Raw genomic sequence first — 20,167 nt, 5'->3', positions numbered from 1 at the left:
CCATCTCATGGGCGACCCTCCGAAGAAACAGCAGAGGAAGAGGCCGACGAAGCAATCTCCTGACTGCACCGATGGCCCGGCGTCCAGACGAGCCCAGCAGCTCCACCCACGTGGCCGGCAGTCACGCCCCGGCAGATCGCCTCCCGCCTTACGTTGGAAGCGGGGGCTGAAAGCTCGCACGCTACGCACGCTCTCGGCGGACTCGGCGAGCTCCGCGGCGTCATGCACGCCTCCTCCAGTGAGCGCGACACCACCCATACGCGCCCCATCTGCGCTGGATACACCCTTCCGCGCATTTCCTATTGACGCGCTGAAAACTTCTGCCAGCTACCACCACGCTGCGCCGTCCGTTTCAACGGATACTACCGCGGAGGCCCCCACTTCGGCAGCTTCCACCGACGACAGTGCCAGCTGCCCGTCGACAGGCGACACCGACGAGAGTGCCGGCACCTTCTACTTGCCAACCGCAAGTATGATTGGCTCCGACGTTACGTCCTCCCGCACGGACGCGACCGCCTCACCCGCGACAAGTCCTGTCCGCCCGGAGAGCCCCTTGCTTTCATCGACGGAAGCCTGCTCGTCGCCTCCGCTCAACACCGCACCAGACGAGAGTCCGTGCGCGACTGCGACGTTGCCTCTCGAGGATGCCGCCGACGGCCCGGCTTCCAACCACAGCCGGCCGAGAACGCCTACCCCAGTTGCGGAAGGATCAGGGCAGCACTTCCTCAGGAAGTCTCCGCTGCCGCCCGCGACCGCTAAGGACTCGCAAGCCTGCCAGCCCGCAGCGGGAAAGTCGAAAAACGCCGCAAGAAGACGACGCCGATTCCGACGGTTCGTCGACTTTGAGGCGCATTCCCCACCCGTTGACGGCGGCGTTACTCACGATACCGCCGTCACTATCCTCTACCGGCCCATCGAGCGCAGAGCCACGTTCCTGGCTCTCTCGCGAGACAGTGTCGCCGCTCAGCTATCCGCCGTGCCGGGCGTGAGGCGTGTGCGTGTCAACTTCCGTCGCAACGTGGTGGCTGTGGACGTGACACGCGGTGCCGACTCGGCGCCCCTTCTCGAGGTGTGCGTCATTGGTAACGTGACAGTACACTCGAAGGCACTCCACAGCAACTCCTGTGTGGGCGTCATCTATGGGGTCGACCCTTCTTTCGACGCCCGCACAGTGAGCGAAAACCTGGAGGCACCCGTCGCGGTGCTGTCGTGCTCGCGGAGTGGCACAAGCGTCACCGTCACTTTCGTCGGGAGCGTCGTGCCTCCGAACGTGCGACTCTTCAAGCAGCTACGCGCCGTTCGTGCCCGTCTGCCCCGGCCACTTCAGTGCGACCGCTGCGGCGTCTTCGGCCATGCCGGCGCCACCTGTTTCCGCGACGCCCGCTGCCTCCGCTGCGGTGACTCGCATCCTACAGGAGACTGCCCCGCTGAGAAGCCACGCTGCCTAAATTGCGGTGGTCGACACCTTTCAACAGAGCCGAGCTGTCCCGAGTGGCAGCGCGAGAGGAAGGCGGCCGTGTTGTTGTCATCGTCTGAGCGGCCCCTCTCGAGGAAAAAAGCGCTTGAGCTGGCCGGCACTACATCGTGCGAGCCGCATACAGCCGCTCCGCCGACGTCTGCTCGCTCGCCGCAGGGTCGATCCTACAGTGACGTCCTTCGTGGCCGCCACACGCAGACGGCCGCCCCTGAGCCATTGCGCGGCAAACAAACCGCTCCGAGCAGCGACCCCAGGGACGCGCTCATAGCCGCTCTCGCGGCTGCACTCCGTGCCCTGCTCGTTCAGTGCCCAGCTATCGACGGCAACGTCCGACAGATGTGCGACGCGGCTCTCGCCGCGCAGGAAGCTCTGCTTCACCACGACTAGGCGCGTCACCGCGCCTCATAAGCGAATGTAAACAACTTGCCCTCGCGCACTGTTTGGGCAGCCGCCGCCGCGTCTCTTTCACCCTTCTTTCAATTCCCTTTCCCTATTGTGCAGCGCGGTTGAGGTGTCCTCACCTGAGAGACAGTTACTGCGCTGCACTTTACCGCAATTTTTCTTCCCTCCAACAAGAATCTCTCTCTCCTATCCACGGCAGCTGCACCGCACCGCGTGCTAATACCAGCTGCACCTCTCCTCTACCTCGCTTGCCTTCCCCCTCTCCACTTCGGCCAGTGGAGTTTTCTTTTAACTTTCGGCACGGCCAGAGCTCAAGCTCAAACAACTCTGATGTTAAAAGGTCGCAGTTTCGCCCGAAAGGCAAAGCATCAATTGCGATAGCAAATTAGTAAACAGGGGCCCTATAACGTAAAACTATTCCGATATGTTTTTATTCCAGTTTCCTGAAGAGGAGATTCTTATTGGAAGGGGAGGTTGAAAATATTCGATACAATGCAGCGCAGTAACTTTCTCTCCGCAGACGACAACTCAACTAAGCTGCAAAGGGGAAATGGGGGTGAAAAGGGGTGAGAGAGGGAGAGAAGGAGCAGCAGCGGCCTAAACGCCGCAGCCGTGGGGAGGTGGGGTTAGAGCCAATCGGCAAGGGCGACGTCCTCGGCTGACGCGAAACGTATGTAACCAGACGACGCAAGCATCTGGCAGTGACCCGCAGCGTTGTTTAAGAAGCCCAATCAAACGCGCTCCTCGTTTATAGGAGGTCACATTTTTTTTCTTTTAAAGCAAATAACATTGCCCGCATTGAGCAGATTTTTCGATAGATTGGCTGAAAAGAGGCGAGGAGCACGCTCAAGTGGAGAGGGATTCGATAGGGCCGAGCCAACACAGTGAAAATAGATAACTGGATGAAGAAGGTGGTGCCGGCGTCTACGATTGGTCCGCTTGCCCTTACTTAGCATCCGGTGGTTGGTGGAAAATCGGGGCGCCATCCAACGGAAAGTTAAAGGGAAGCTGAAACACTTTTCGAAAAAAATGAGTTCTCTGCAGCATTCTACAGTTTTGAGTCCCCTGAACACGAATATCTGGTTCAAAAAGGGCGGAAACAAACACAAGCGGCTGTTTTTCCAAGAAAACGCGCACCAGCGCCTCAGGGCATCGCGCGAACGCCGCGCGATTGGTCGGGGCCGCTGTGACGTCATTGGCGGCCGTCGCCGGTCGGCGCCGCCGTTTCAGAGCGTAGCACGCTGTTCTGTTCTGGCTTCATAGCTCAGTCAAAGTTGTTCTTTATTCTATGGCTGAGTTGTAAGCATTATGGAACGTTCTCGCTGTCTCGGACAGCTTGTGTTTTCGCCGTACATGTTCGAACCGACAGCCGATACGGTAAACGATGGCGGCAACGACGATGTTGAATGTGCCAACAGCGAGAGCGATGTGTGCACCTTCTTGCGCGTTGGAAATCTTAGCTGGCACGTATGTTTTTTTTTTTCATGTAGCTGCACGTTCCAATGACGGGAGAAAAAATGCGCTAAAGTGTCACTGGGAACTTGCTGCTGGAAGAATGCCGAAGCACTAACTTCTCATTAGATTGTAAACATGGGTGCAATTACGCGATGTCAAGCACCTTGCCGCTGCTTGTCTAAAGTTCCGTGGTTTTTTGCGTGTTGATACACGATCGCGAACATAAGTGCCGCGTTTGGCTACTTGAAACTTTTCAACATTATCTGCCTGTGTCACACTGGCTGCTTCAAACTCTTCGATTGGTGATGGTAGTGGAACAGGTTCATCAGGGGCTCGGTTCTCTAGGTGCTCTGCTAGAACCTGAAAGAGTGCAAGGCATGGATGTCATGAATTTCAGCATATCATGCATATCAGCAAACATGACAACAATTGGATTATATCCAGTAATTGAAATACTTTTTCAGTAACTTATGTGATGGATTAATTGTCTAGTGATTTAGCAATGTGAATTATTTGGTGTCTGTAATTTCATGGCTGAATTTATTAATTGCGTTAAATATGCACCAGTAAGTTGTGTACGGTGCCAGAACGTTGGTAGTGTCGTGAGGTGTCGTGGAGGAACGTGGGGGGGGAGGGCATGAAATGTTGGCAAGTGTATGTTACCTTGAAGAAAGGTTGGCGTCCCTTTAAACTTTGCTTTTTGCTTCTTGTATGCATGAAAACTTTTTGGAAGGAGTCGTAAAGTAATACCATTTTTGAAAGCGGTAATCGGTAATGTAATTCAAATCGATGATTGTAATAAGAAAGTAATGAGTAATGTAATATAATTACTTTCAAATAATTTTGTCATGCCTGATACATAGCTAGTTCTCTAGGTACAAAGGCAAGAAAACATTTTTTGTGCAGAAGCGATGCCTGTATTGGGCTAGACGACGTCGAACGCTGACAAGTTCAATACCTCACAACGTTACTTCATTATTTGAGCCCGTTCGCCTTACCAGGGCGCGGCTGTGCCGACGCTTGTTTTTTGCAGCATTTCGCTGCTGGTAGCAAGCTGTGAGTGCGAAATTTACGGAACGAAGTTTTTACACGCCGAGTTCAACTACTGTATTGCGAGCATGAAAATATTACCGTAACGCCTCATGTCGTGCGATTTGAACACGAATGCTGAACAGCTAAACCTGCGGGCACCGCGTGGTAGGACGAATAGCAAATATCACGTAATTCACCAGCGTACCCCCGGTCAGTTATTTCACCGTATCAAAACAGCACCGAACAAACAGCCGTAGTACAGTGTTCCGTGACACAGCGGAGGGAAAAAACAGGATGAAAACGGCAAGCTGTTTGCACGCACGTGCATATTCCCGGCTGTGCCTCCACCTCGCTTCGTCAAAGGCCGCTGTAAGGCCGTTTGTTCGACACTCAGGTGATCATCTGTTTAAAACATTGCCCGTGTGCACATTAAAACCCTTACCTTACCCTTTCTCCTCTTGGCGAAGGCCGCTCTTGTAGGTGGCGAGGTGTTTGCCTTGTGGGAGAATATAGACGGAACAACGCCGGGCTTCAGTCGCGCCGATTTAATTGGAATACCGATTGCCCGCATTGTTGTCAAGCTCCGATGATAACCACTGTCGCGGAAATGCTCCGAGCACAGCACAGTTGATTTCGTCGGCACCAAATTATTTCTCCTCACCGCACGGACCCACTGCGCTGCAAGTTTCTTCTCCTTCGGGAACATGTGAAACACCACATCGTCTCGGCCGCCTGTGTTCGCACAGCCGAATGTGCACAGAACGATGGCAGGTTAGGCGCCCTTGGCTGTAGGCACTCACGCAGCACAGAAAGAAAGCACAGTTCACGAAAATCGCAAAAGAAAACAAACGTCAGCGGCGGCATATCTCTCGTAGCGTCGTTTAGTAAAGCGCAGGACGGGAAGAAACATGCCAGCACATGCCAGCACGCCGGTCCGGCAGTACGGTCCCCGCGAGTGACGTCACTCTCGCCGGTTCTCTCCTCTGGCAACCGCCTCACCCGGCGCTCCGGGAAGCGACGGGGGCGTGTCCGCGGGGGGGATTCAGAAAGCTATTTCTGCCCCTTATATTAACAAAACAAAGAAAAAAATTTCAAAACCGTAAATGAATAGGTCTGTTCTTCCCAACCCCAGCAATTCATAGAAATTGAAAACCGCTTCAGCTTCCCTTTAAGAATGCCGCTAAAATGGATCCACAGCAAGGAATAGTGGGCAGAACGAGGTCGCTCAAATACGTTGCACGGCCACGCGAACGAAGTTTTATTATACGCAAATAAACCCATGATCTCCGGCACGCGCGAGTAACCAGTGCCTGAACGATCGGCGGCAGCCATCTTTTATTCCTTTCGGAATGGGGCAGCCTGCGGCTATTTAAAATCAGTTTTGTTCGGCATATTAATGCATCTTTAATGCGTACACGTCACTTGGACGCGATTAGTTTACGCGGTTTTGTGACGTCGCGTGACAGGCAGATGAAGTGTGTGCAGCCCGAAAACTTTGAACTAATTGCCGACGGCTAATGGCGAAAAGGCGTCGAACGAGAAATAACTATATTATTTCGTTCGGTCCAATCATGCATAATCAGTGTGTACACGTCATATCAGGTGGGGAGCTATCGCGGTTTTTGGGCTTTCACGTGACGGACAGGCGAAGTGGGGTTGGTCCAAAGAAAGTTTTTCACCAATCTCGGAGGCCTGATTACAGATTTGGAATAGAAAAGTTTGGAGTAGCTTTACGTTATTTCGCCCCAGCTATACAAAGTAAGGATACTAGTTTTATCGGCCATATAAACGTATAAGCATTCGCTTGCTAACTATATTACGAACTCAATTACCGAGCATGGTGACAGTGCGCACATGCAATCATGAGCACATCACACTCGATGAACGCGGAGAGGCTGTCAAAACGCTGCAAGCGCGGCAACAGCAGCGAGACCTTCAACGCAAGGGGAACACAGCGCGCACAAAGATATGAGCCGACTGCAGATCCCTTTCAAGATACGGCGCGCGTGACCGCGCGCAGCCGTGCAACAGTGCGCACTTGTTGGCGAAGTCGATGCCGCCCTCCCGCGCTGCCTCTACGCGCGAGATTGAGCCACAATCGTCATCAACCCTTGCGTCGGTTCCCCTTGCGCCCGGCTGCGAAATACGCAGTTGCTGCCGGAGCACAACGCCGCAACCTCCCTCTCTCACATTCTCTCACGGCCTTTCACGCGACACAAGACGGCGTGTTTGCGGCTACAGTGGAAACAGGTTTATCATCTGCTCCATTCCGACGGGTTTCTGGAACGTTGAATGGCGTACGGCCCGCGACGAGGCATGCCCACGGAGACTAGGGCGGCATTCAGGGGTGTTCATGGCGCAGACAGTAGAGCAGAGGCCAAGGTTCGCAAATTCCTGGCGAACGGACTGGATCAATGAAGCAGCCGGTGTCGGGGTGTCGGATAGGCGGCCTCGAGTTCTCGGCGGACGATGCGCGTCACGTTGTCTGATGTGGATGGTTGGCAAGCAATTGCCTCGCAGGACGACGTTGCAGCAGTATTCAGCAGACGCTCGAACTGAGATGCGCCGGCATTTCGCTTGCTCTATACGACGGTACTCTTTAATCACACTTTCGACGGTGCTCACGTTTGTGAAGACGAGCGGATTGAACGCGTCCTCAGCAATACCCTTCAAAATGTGGGCGATGTTGTTATGCTCGGACATCTTCTGGTCAGCATGTGGACACAGGGGCAAGCAAGTTCTGTATGGCTGTCGACCAAACAGGTTGCCGAAAAGGTCGCGGAGTTGCTGCTTGAACGCGTCCCAGCTGGTGAGGTCGTCATCGTGGTTCCGAAACCAGACGCGAGGGTTTCCGTTGAGGTCAAGTTAGCCAGCGTTATAGTTGGATCCGAGCCATTCTGTTTAATGACACACTCGTACATCCTGTAGCACTCATCCGCGTGAACGCTGCTGGCCTTGGAAAATGGATCGCGGGGCTGTGAGAGGGCGACAAAATGGGTGGTGGTCGCAGGCGTAGCTGGCGGCGACGTGTCAGCACCTGGCGGTAGACACAAGGTGACATCCACTGCGAAGCTCTGTCGTCAGAAGTAGTACCCAACACCTCCACCAAATATATTTTACTTGAAAGCACACTAGCGAAACTATTTACAGGGTGTACTTACAAAGATAGCAAGCACTGGCCTATATGGAAGCCAACCAACATCAAGCGAGGTACGTCGTCGTCATCTTATCAGCAATGTCCTCTACGGGTACGTCCCACTAAATGCAAAGGTCAACATCATCGCCTTCTATTAGCGCGTAGCAATATTTTTAACATATACACGAAGCAACAGGTTTTGGAGTGCAGTTCATTGTCGGAAACCACGAGAAATTTCCAACACTGGCCAACATATTTTTGTTCCAAAGATTGCTTTCCAATATATGTAGTGGGTTATCTAAGATTCCATGCATATTATGTTTACTAACAAGAACCCTGTGGTTAGTGTAGTCGAAAGCTTTGATAATGTCGCGGAAAAGTTTCACAGCGAGTAAGTGCTATCTTTCGTTCTTAAAATACTAGCGAGTTTTAGTATAGCGTAAAATCCTTGCGTTAGCGTTAGCGTGCGACGCAACGCTAACGCAAAGAAAGACTGCACTGCGCGGCACAAGGTAGTGTTTTAGAATAGCGGAACGGAGAAAAGCGTTAACGTTAACGCAAACAAATACAGCGCCATCTAGATGTAAAAACACAAAGTACTGGAAAGCCAAATCCACACGAAATGTCGAGCTTATCCAATGCCGAATCCGCAAGTGTGTCCCTAAGTCAAGCTTATCGAAAGCCACAGTCGCTGCGTTAATTACGCATGTAGGTGTTTGGTTTGAGCGTTGTTTTGTCGAGAGTCGCGAAACACACCGATTAATCTTGGCATGCCGCGATCGAGTGTTCTGTAGGACCCATATTACGTGTCCTTTTTAAGTTGGGATGACATAGACGCCCTCATGCTTCGGGAATGAGAGCGACCGCGCAGGTTATACGTGTCCTCAAGATCCACTCAACGTCTAAGCTATACCGGTGGGGACGTTTCGCCGGAAATTTCGCTTCCAGAAAGCGGATTTCCCACTTCTTTCCAATTTTTTGCAACGGACGCCCACCTTGACGTCCATCCGAATGGGTTCAAGGCAAAAACCTCCTTCACGAGGTTCATATCGTCGTCGTTGGTAAAACGCACACGCATTGTGACCACAGCACCGACCACACTACTGTGTTTTGCCGCGGAAAACATGACATGCATCGGCTTCACATGCGGCTTTACACCAAGCGAACGAGCGAAATACACTTGGGCGCCATCTCAAGGCGGATACAGCAAACATGAGCAAACATTAGCAAACCCTCTAGTTAAGCCTACTGCCCGGCTAATCGAGGACGTATATCGCAAACAACGCCCATTTGTCACCTGTGCGCCGCTGCCGAAGCATCATCACACAAATCTAAGGCGAACACGAGCATTAGTGGGGAAGGATAGAGCCTAGCAGTTCAGGCAGACGACTCGATAGATCCGAAGCGGGCTGCTCTCACTTCGACTGGCGCCGCCATCTTGCCGTACGTAAGGCTCCCCTTGCGTGCGTTAGCGTTCAACGCTAAATCCTGAAAATAGCGTACGTACGTAAGAGCTCGAGCAGCGTTTACGTATAGCGCATGCGCAGTGTGGTGCACGCAACGCTAACGCTAACGCTAACCCTTTGCGTTCGCTGCTTTACGCTATACTAAAACTGTCTACTGTCTCGTAAGGTACAAAACTTTTTAGTTGACCTGCGGGCTCTCAGACAATATATTACGAACGTGTTACCTTTATTTTATCGAAATCGTAGTTATTCGAATGTATAGAATGTTTTATATAATCATTTACAAAGCCAAAACCCGGCCTCCACTGTAGGTTCAGTAGTTTGAAACATTGTCCTGATCGCCACTCCTATTTTCATAGCTTTACGCATCGTTCCAAGATACAAGTTCAATATTATAAATGTACTACAGAGAACAAATATATGGTTCACAAGGTATACATTTGACTAGTTTTATTTGTGTAGTTACCAAAACTATAGTGATTTACTATATGTGTATGTATGCTTTACTACCTCATTTATGTTAGTGGTTCAAAGCATGCACTCGCAGTCACATGAGGCGCATAAACAGTCTCGTTAGAAAAGTCTAATGCAGTACTCGGATGAGTATTCACAGAGTGTTGTTGAAAGTGATCTGCCATTGCTTTCCCTAATAATTCGTGCCCACTAAAAGCTTTTGCTTTCAGAATACCCTTTCAAGCTCCCAAAACCGCTTCCGCGAAGCATCTCCAAACATCCGCTGATAGTACAATATTTCAGCCTTCTGTAGTCATGGGGGGCTATACCGTAAAGCTATTCCAATTCTGCAATCAGTCCTCCGCGATTGGTCAAAAACTTTTTTGAACCACCCCCACTTCGCCTGTTTGTCACGCGACGTCACGAAAACCGCGATAGCTCCCCATCACATATGACACGTAAACACTGATTATGCATCATTGGGCCGAACGAAAGAAAAATTGTAATTTCTGATTCGACGCTTTTCAGCCATTACCCCTCGGCTATTGGTCAAAATTGATCTATTGGCCATTGATCCGGACAGGCCGCCATTGGAATCTCAACCTGGCAACGTTTAACGCTAGAACGTTATCTAGTCTAGCAGTGCTATTGGAGGAATTAAAGGGCAGTAAATAGGATATAATAGGGCTCAGTGAAGTTAGGAGGACAAATGAAGCATATACAGTGCTAAAAAGCGGGCACGTCCTGTGCTACCGGGGCTTAGTGGAGAGACGAGAACTAGGAGTCGGATTCTTGATTAATAAGAATATAGCTGGTAACGTACAGGAATTCTATAGTATTAACGAGAGGGTGGCATGTCTTGTTGTGAAGCTTAATAAAAGGTACAAATTGAAGGTCGTACAGGTCTACGCCCCTACATCCAGTCCTGATGATCAGGAAGTTGAAAGCCTCTATGAAGACGTGGAATGTGCGATGGTTAAAGTCAAAACAAAATACACTATACTGAAGGGTGACCCCAATGCCAAGGTAGGCAAGAAGTAGGCTGGATACAAGTCAGTGGGGTAATATGGCATAAGCACTAGGAATAGCAGGGGAGAGTTGTTAGTAGACTTTGCAGAACAGAATACTATGCGGATAATGAATACCTTCTTCCGCAAGCGGGACAGCCGAAAGTGGACGTGGAGGAGCCCGAACGGCGAGACTAGAAATGAAATAGACTTCATACTCTGCGCTAACCCTGGCATCATACAAGATGTGGACGTGCTCAGTAAGGTGCGCTGCATTGACCATAGGATATAGCCTAGACTTAAGGAGTGAGCGGAAGAAACTGGTACATAAGAAGCCGATCAATGAGTTAGCGGTAGGAGGGAAAATAGAGGAATTCCGGATGAAGCTACAGAACAGGTATTCAGCTTTAATTCAGGAAGAAGACCTCAGTGTTGAAACAATGAACGACAATCTTACGGGCATCATTAAGGAGTGTGCAGTAGAAGTCGGTGGTAACTCCGTGAGACAGGATACAAGTAAGCTATCGCAAAAGGCGAAAGATCTGATCAAGAAACGCCAATGTATGAAAGCCTCTAAACCTACAGCTAGAAAAGAACTGGCAGAAACTTCCAAGTCAATAAACAAGCGTACGACAGCTGACATACGGAAGTATAACATGGATAGAATTAAACGTGCTCTCAGGAACGGAGGGAGCCTAAAAGCAGTAAAGAAGAAACTAGAAATTGGCAAGAATCAGATGTATGCGTTAAGAGACAAAGCCGGCAGTATCATTACTAATATGGATGAGATAGTTCAAGTGACTGAGGAGTTCTATAGAGATTTATACAGTACCAGTATCACCCACGACAATAATGGAAGAGAGAATCTAGAGGAATTTGAAATCCCACAAGTAACGCCGGAAGAAGTAACGGAAGCCTTGGGAGCTATGCAAAGGGGGAAGGCAGCTGGGGAGGATCAGGTAACAGAATATTTGTCGAAGGATGGTGGGCAGATTGTTCTAGAAAAACTGGCCACTCTGTATACGCAATGCCTCATGACCTCGAGCGTACCGGAATCTCGGAAAAACGCTAACATTATCCTAATCCATAAGAAAGGGGACGCCGAAGACTTGAAAAATTATTGACCGATCAGCTTCCTGTCCGTTGCCTACAAAGTATTTACTAAGGTAATTGCAAATAGAATCAGGAACACCTTAGACTTCCGTCAACCAAAAGACCAGGCAGGATTCCGTAAAGGCTATTCAACAATAGACCATATTCACACTATCAATCAGGTGATACAGAAATGTGCGGAATATAACCAACCTTTATATATAGCTTTCATTGATTACGAGAAAGCGTTTGATTCAGTCGAAACCTCAGCAGTCATGGAGGCATTGCGGAATCAGGGTGTAGACGAGCCGTATGTAAAAATACTGAAAGATATATATAGCGGCTCCACAGCCACCGTAGTCCTACATAAAGAAAGCAACAAAATCGCAATAAACAAAGGCGTCATGCAGGGAGATACGATTTCTCCAATGTTATTCACGGCGTGTTTACAGGAGGTATTCAGAGACCTGGATTGGGAAGAATTGGGGATACTGGTTATTGGAGAATACCTTAGTAACTTGCGATTCGCTAATGATATTGCCTTGCTTAGTAACTCAGGGGACCAAATGCAATGCATGCTCACTGACCTGGAGAGGCAAAGCCGAAGGGTGGGTCTAAAAATTAATCTGCAGAAAACTAAAGTAATGTTTAACAGTCTAATGTAACAGTAATGTAATGTAACAGTAAAGTAATGTAACAGAACAGCAGTTTACGATAGGTAGCGAGGCACTGGAAGTGGTAAGGGAATACATCTACTTAGGACAGGTAGTGACTGCGGATCCGGATCATGAGACTGAAATAATCAGAATAATAAGAATGGGCTGGGGTGCGTTTGGCAGGCCTTCTCAGATCATGAACTGCAGGTTGCCATTATCCCTCAAGAGAAAAGTGTATAACAGCTGTGTCTTACCAGTACTCACGTACGAGGCAGAAACCTGGAGGCTTACAAAAAGGGTTCTACTTAAATTGAGGACGACGCAACGAGCTATGGAAAGAAGAATGACGGGTGTAACGTTAAGGGATAAGAAAAGAGCAGATTGGGTGAGGGAACAAACGCGAGTTAATGACATCTTAGTTGAAATTAAGAAAAAGAAATGTGCATGGGCAGGACATGTAATGAGGAGGGAAGATAACCGATGGTCATTAAGGGTTACGGACTGGATTCCAAGGGAAGGGAAGCGTAGCAGCGGGCGGCAGAAAGTTAGGTGGGCGGACGAGATTAAGAAGTTTGCAGGGACGACATGGCCACAATCAGTACATGACCGGGGTAGTTGGAGAAGTATGGGAGAGGCCTTTGCCCTGCAGTGGGCGTAACCAGCCTGATGATGATGATGATTGGTCAAAAGTTTCCGGGCTGCACCCACTTGCCTGTCACGCGACGTTACAAGACCTCGAAAACTAAGCACGTCAAAGTGACGCGCACGCATTAAAGATGCATTATATGCCGACCAAAACTGAATTTTATTCTGAATAGCCGCGGGCTGCCCCGTTCTGAAAGGAATAAAAATGTCTACCGCCAATCGCTCAGGCACTGGCTACTTGCACCTGCCGGAGAGCATGGGTTTATTTGCGTCCACTAAACCTTTTTGCGTGGCCGTGTAACGCTTTCAAGCACTTTCGGCACGTTTGCGACCTCGCTCTGCCAACTCTCCTTTGCTGAGGATCCGTTTTAGCGGCATCCTTAACCTTCCGGTGCATGCCGCCGCGATTTTTGACCAGCCACCTCAATACAAGGGAAAGCGGACCAGTCGCAGATGGCGGCACCGCCTGCTTCAGCCGGTTATTGATTTTCAGTGCACTGGCTCGGCCCCATAATCCCTCTCCACTTGAGCGTGCATCTCGCCTCTTGTCAGCCAATCATGTAAAACAAGCCGCTCACTGTATGCAATATTATTCGTTTTTGAAGCAAACAAAAGTTACCTCCTATAAACAAGGGGAGCGTTTGGTTGGTCGGTTCAGACAACCCTTCGGGTCACCGTCCGAGTCTTGCGTCGGCGGTTACGCAAATTTGACGTCAGGATATTGGAATAAAAACATATTAGGATCGTTTTACGTTATACGGCCCATGCATTCAGTCTATTTATTCCATGCCTTTTGGGATACCATGCCCTATAAAAATATGTCATGTATTTCTCAGCACATGCGCAAAAACACATTTGGACAATTTTTACCATTTATCATATCCATAAGCATGTCCCACAACGTATGTATTTGCAGAATTCTGAGCTACCTTCATATTAGTACTCCTTTAAGATTATCAGAATCGTTACTGTTCAGTAATGATACCACTTCCCTGTCATCTGATGACAATGTCGATGTTTTTATAACTAATAAGTATTCTACTAAGGTTATGAACAAGAGTCGAAAATCTTGTCTGACTGCAGACCCTAAGAAATAAACGTTTGTGATTTTCTGGCAGCAAAGAAAATACATTGGGCTCAAGATAGTGTTCATTCCCGTAGCTAAAATAGCGTGAGCAGCACTCCGCAATAAGCGTACAGCCCATGTGAACAGGGGCGAACCAACAGCAAGAAATCGGTGAGTGGGGTGCGCGCCAGCTGGCAATTTAGGGCGGCACCTCTCGAAGGCGGCTCATAGTGATCTTTCACTGCGACGCAGGTACGGGCCGCTATTGCGAGTGGAAGCACAAGACGGTGGACATGAGCGACGAGTCGACATCCTGGGAGAACTTCAAGCAAACGTTAAGGCTACAGTGTGACCGCGGTCAGCCCGGAACATTTACCTGGACTCCGGACAAGGATACGCCCGGCCTTGTCTACTACCAGGTGCTGCTGCCCTTTTCGAAATGAGCAGGTGCGCTGACTGTTGCTCTCTGTTTCAGTGCTTCACCCACTACTATCTGGGCTGGAGGATCGTGGTCACTGACCCGGAAGAAATGGAAGAAGCTATGGACCCGATGGAAAGCGGCGCCAGCCGAGTGCTGAAGCTGCCGATGCTCTTTTGGCTCGCCTTCGTCGTCTCACGGTGTTAACAGAAGCGGCGCCAGCGTTTCTCCTCTGTTCCGAACAGGACGTGCCAAGACCTTCGAGCACTTCTCTGCTCATCTCGCTCGCATATAGCTTCTTTGTTTTGCGGAATTTCAAACACAGCTGTGGGTAGTTTCGCAAGTGGGCAACCACTAAAGGCACACACGGCGTGTTGCGACAGCGAGGACAGAAATGTCTCCTGCTGGGGCATGTGCTATGCCGCGCTCTTTCTGACCAGCAGCGTCTCGGTTCAGCGGTTAAGTGAAGAAACAAACACAGGCAATCCACTCGATGAAGGACGAACACTGGCACTGCGTGTTCACAGTCTAGGTGACGACCACCTTCATTTCTTATTCGTTTGCTTGTGCGTGTGCATATGTGTGACGCCATGTGCGAAGCGTCACAGAGCGTGCACGTCTCGTTTGGTGCACGCTTCTCGCCAAATATTCTGAAGGAATATGTGATAATCCTGAGCTCTTTGTTATGTCCTTTTTGTGTTTTACGCTTCAAGTTTTAAAGCATTCCGATAGGCCCAGTTGTGCCCCAAGTAAGTCGCTTTCGCCGTCTGTGCCAGGTACCTGCATTGTTTCATGTGTGATATCACTTATGCAGGCATTCTTCCAGGGTGCCAATTGCGTGGCAAAAAAAATCATCAGCAATAGTCGTTGCGCATTGTGTCAAATAATTATGCTAACAACGATGCGCAATGTATGTCTGGACATTACATCAAATAATATATCCGTTAAAATCGCGCAGGGTGTAAATGAATTTTCTATTTTGCACGTCAATTATGTGTGCTCGTGCGTTTCTGTTGTTTAATTTCGGACATTATTTTTGTTTGTTTGCTTGGTGTTGGACCCAGTCGTTCTGCCTCAAGTAAATGAGCTTGAGTTGCACGTATCGTGCACGGACACCATCAGCAGCAAGTAGCCGGCCATGCAGTCGTGGACAATGTGAAGCGGACCATACCAGGCTGCGCAAATATTCATGACGTGGAAGGGCGCGTCATGAAAGACCAGTGTACAATGTCATCAGCAGTGTTGCATACAAGACTTTACAAAAAGTTGTTCTGCCCCCTGTGTTGCATGTGCCACTGCCAAGACATCCACACCACGAGATGGGCGATTTTTCTCCAAGGACCGCCTTCGAAAGTGCTTGCCTACGGATTTTGTGCGTTATTTGAAAATACCAATCCACACCACATTTCTTACTCTAAAGCAAAAGTGATAATAAATGTACCCCAGGATCTCTTCAAAAATGCTATCTGCAGTATATCTCTTCTCTCATCCGTCTATATATATATATATATATATATATATATATATATATATATATATATATATATATATATATATATATATATATATATTGTCACGTGGTAGTGACAGTAAAGAAAGCAGCAAAACTGTGAATGGCGAAACTAGTCGTTTATTGGCCGAGCCTGTGGCCCCAAAAACAGGCTACACTCAAAGAACGACAGCTGCGAACACAGTCGGCGATCGTCGAAAATCTCATCTGCCGGTCAAGCGCGTCGGCTTTAATACACAAGTCATTGAAGGTTCCAGAGTAATCCGTGGTCCCCGCGTGTCTTTCAGAAAGTTCTACACAATTCGCGTCGCACATGCAATCAGATTACGCAAGCTTCGGTGACTACAGAACCATCGACAACATTCGAGAAACTTCCGATACATGCGGGCGCGTCCTGCACTGAGCGATAACATTTGTTAGACGGTGAAAAACGCTCAGCCAAAAACGGTAAACAAGTCTACGTGTCAACAGGCAGTTTTAGTACTGCGTCCGTAGCGTACGCAACGGCGTTGCGCACGTAAGATCGCTACGTTCTGCAAAGTGCGCATGTGCAGTACGCAACACGAACGGTGCGTGATGCGTACGCGGCCGCTGCGTACGCAGGCATCTGATTCTTGCATGCGTACGTAGGGAGCCTTTCGTGCTGCGCTCGTGGTTCTTGATTGTTCGGCAGAGCGCGAGACAAAACAGTTTCCCAAAATGGCAGCGTCAAAGGCGACCAGCGGAAGGCTGTACTTTTCAATGGTCTACGGTTTGGCTTTGCTGCGTGAAGTGAGCGCGCAGAAGCCATTCCCGGAACCTGCACGGTGGGAATGCATAGCAAAAATAGGAAATTAGTTTTTGAGAAAGCGTTCAGTGTGTGCTGTTTGCGCGAAAGGCTCGACTTGCTTTTGGGGCAGTTCGTCGCAATTGAACGTGCCAGCCTCAGAAAGTAAGCACTCGCTTTTTATTTTTCTCGATATGATTCGTGTATTTCATCCGTATTAAAAGTAGAGTCTCTTAAAGGCCTAACGCTCGCCCTCGTACGCATTTCGCAGTACTAAAACCCCTCACGCGACGCGCGCGCGCACGCACGCTGACGGCGGCATGCTCCACATTGAAAGCCCTTCGACAAAACGTGTGCTATCAAGAGCGCAAGTTGTTGAAATCGCTGAGCCACCGATCAGATGTGGTAATTAAACCTGCGGAGAACGGTGGCCCAATAGTAATATTGGATAAGGTGGACTAGCCGAAAGAAGGATATCAGTATGTATGGGCTTCACAGAATTTGGTGAGCCCGAATAAATTGTTTTGAATCAGACATAAACCGCAAATTCACTGCATAAGGAAGGGAAAATATCTAAGGACATGCTTAAAGCAATGCAGCCGATTCAGCCAGCCCCAGGTCGTTTTTGTTTCCTTCCTGAAATCCACAAGACTAACCACCCCGGTCGCCTTATTGTCTGAAGCAATGGCATGATAACCGAAATAATTTCAAGTGCCTTGGAGCTCATAATTAAGGACATAGTTCCGACGATTCCATCTTAAATCTTTCTTCGCATAATAACTAGACTCGAGATCCCTAAAGAGAACTTCCTCGTTACTATGGATGTAGTGTCCCTATACACAAACATACCACAAACAAGTGGCATTGACGCGACGGTCAATGCTAACAAGAAGGCAAACACGCCTGTAAGTATGGACGAGGGCACGCTGTGAACTCTATTTCGGTGAGTACTAGGGTACAATAACTTCACATTTCACCAGAAACACTTTCTCCACATAAGCGGAACGGCAATGGCCACGAAGATGCATGGCTAATAATTATGCGAATATTTTTGTGGCATCGCTTGAAGAACCCTTTTTTTGTGGCCAGACCTTTGAAGCCGCTCATCTACAAGAGGTCGTTAGCATATTCTTTATTTGGCTCCACGGCGAAGAAAGTCTCCTTAGATTCGTAGCAGATCTTAATTCAGTTCTCCCATCAATCTATCGCTTCATAGCGGTATTATACCTGCTCACTGGCTGATGGCAAGGGTAAAACCAATTTTCAAATCTGGAAGCAAGCTTGCCATTGGGAATTATCGCCCGATTTCTATTACGTGCACAATATGCAAGGTCCTGGAACACAATTGCTAAGGAGTTCAGTATATAAAAAATAATAATCTTTTCTACAGTAAGCATCATGGCTTTCGAAGAAGTCTATCAACTGTGACCCAACTGTTTGAAACTATCCACAGCTTTGCTGAGGCAGTCAACTCGAAAGCGCAAGTTGACGTAATTTCAATTGATATGTCAAAGGCATTCGATAAGGTCTGTCACAGCAAGCTGATCAGCAAGCTTTATGACTTTGGGGTCAACGAACAAATTATTAATTGGATTTAGGCGTACTTGTCAAATAGGCTGCAATTTGCTGAAATTAATGGCCAACAATCCCAAAGTTTACCCGTTTCTTATGGTGTACCGCAAGGGTCTGTGTTGGGGCCGATATTATTCTTGATTTACATTAATGATATAGCCGAGCATATAGATACTAGTGTTGAGGTTCGTTTATTTGCGGACGATTGTATATTGTACTGCCCAATGAAATCAATAGATGACCAAAAATTACTGAATAAATCCTTAGAAGGAATCCACAACCGGTGCTCCAAATGGAATGTGGAAATTAATTTTGAGAAGATAGCGTGTATGACTGTCTCGAACAAGAAAATACCACTGTGTTTTAATTACTTTGGAGGCAACAAACAAATAGCCCGCACGACAAAACTAAAATATCTTGGTGTTACCATCTCAAATAACCTCAATTGGAAGAATCATGTAAACAACATATGTGGATCTGCTCAGCGAAAACTTTGATTTTTTAAAAGAAAATTGGCGCATGCAACGCCTGTAGTTAAACTTAAGGCCTAAACAGCTGTTCTACGCCCTTCTTTGGAATATGCTAGTGTTATATGGGATCCTAACCAGCAATATCAGATTAACCAACTTGATAGCATTCAGAAACTTGCAGTACGGTTTATATTTTCAGCGTATCGCAAAACCGCTTTGCTCGCTAGGGCAAATTTATCGACACTGGCAACACGCAGAAAAAATCGCACGACTGGAGTTTTTGTACCAGCTCTCTGCTAATGACTTGAATCAGTCGCGCTATTTGTGGCGTCCTGGCAGAGTCTCTCCCAGTGCGAATCACCCTTATTTTTTTATGCCTTACAATGCCAAAATTGATGTTTTTAAATATTCTCCCCTTGTTAAGACAATTGAAGACTGGAATGGCCTTGATGTACAGATTTTTGATGGCACAATGACTGTACAATCATTTGAACGGGAGCTGGAAATGTACCTCTCGTGATGTATTTATTTTTCATTGCTTGATGTGTTGACAAAATGTGTCAATCCTCCCACCCTGTACCAGCCCCAAAAGGGCTAACAGTATTCGAAATAAATAAATAAATAAATAAATAAATAAATAAATCTTTCACGTGCAGCTATTCTAGATCAGCCGTAAAGTTTTTTGATGCCACTGTAGAAATTAAAGACAATCGCAAATTCACAACCCTGTATAAAAAGCCAACAGACCACCACCAATACCTACATTTCCAAATTAGCCATCCGCGACATTGCAAGACAGCTATCCCGTATTCACGAGCCCAACGATACCACCGAATATGCTCTGACGAGACAGATAACGCAAGGGAACTCAAAATGGCACCGGTGGCGAAGGCCTACCCGGAAAGTATTGCTGATGATGCTGTAAGACGAGCACAAGCCTTATACAGAAATGGAATTTTGTGAGGCTCCAAGCTGCGCCATCCTAGAAATCAAACCAACCTTGTCTTACCAAACACTTTAATATTATTCAGCAGAGCGCACGTTTGCCTGCAATTTTGACAGAGCCACCCCGAGTTCTCTGTCTCCGGGGAAGGAACCTAAGAGATACCGTCGTCAGAGCTAGAACAACCACGGTTCAACACATGGAATCAGACTGCAAACCGTGTAGTAAACAACGCCGCAAGGTCTGCATGTATATGACTTCAACCTGTCTTACTAAGGCTACTTCCTGTGACTTTACATTCAGAATTAAAGAACCTCTAAATTGTGACAGTACCAATGTGGTCTACATGCTACATTGTGATGTCTGCCACCAACAGTATATAGGCCAGACTGCGTTCGGACTCCGTTTAAATAACCGATGTTGAGCCCACGCGTCTCCCACATCTCCCATTTTCAAAACATCTGTCTGCCAGAGCATAGATTTTGACAAAATACGTGTCACCCTTCTCCAGTCAGGTTTCCGCTTTTCTGGTGAACGGGAACAAAGAAAGTCATACATTATCCACAAATTTAGAGCGACCATGCACAGCATCAATAAACAC

General features: G+C 48.2%; 1 protein-coding gene across 1 annotated transcript in view; it reads left to right on the top strand.

Annotated features, from left to right (window-relative positions):
• LOC126545889 (protein Skeletor, isoforms B/C-like) overlaps positions 1 to 15,770 on the top strand; it is a 341,332-nt gene extending 325,562 nt beyond the window's left edge. Inside the window, exons 20-21 of the mRNA XM_050193912.3 lie at positions 14,140 to 14,306; positions 14,363 to 15,770. Of these exons, the coding sequence (XP_050049869.2) occupies positions 14,140 to 14,306; positions 14,363 to 14,512 (317 nt within the window). The 3' untranslated portion in view covers positions 14,513 to 15,770. The remainder of the gene's footprint in view (positions 1 to 14,139; positions 14,307 to 14,362) is intronic.
• The last annotated feature ends 4,397 nt before the right edge of the window (positions 15,771 to 20,167 follow it).

The sequence above is a fragment of the Dermacentor andersoni genome, chromosome 1 (assembly GCF_023375885.2).
Source record: "Dermacentor andersoni chromosome 1, qqDerAnde1_hic_scaffold, whole genome shotgun sequence".
Classification (NCBI taxonomy): domain Eukaryota; kingdom Metazoa; phylum Arthropoda; class Arachnida; order Ixodida; family Ixodidae; genus Dermacentor; species Dermacentor andersoni.
The sequence above is the reverse complement of the archived record's forward strand: the minus strand, read 5'-3'. Positions and strand labels throughout refer to the sequence as shown.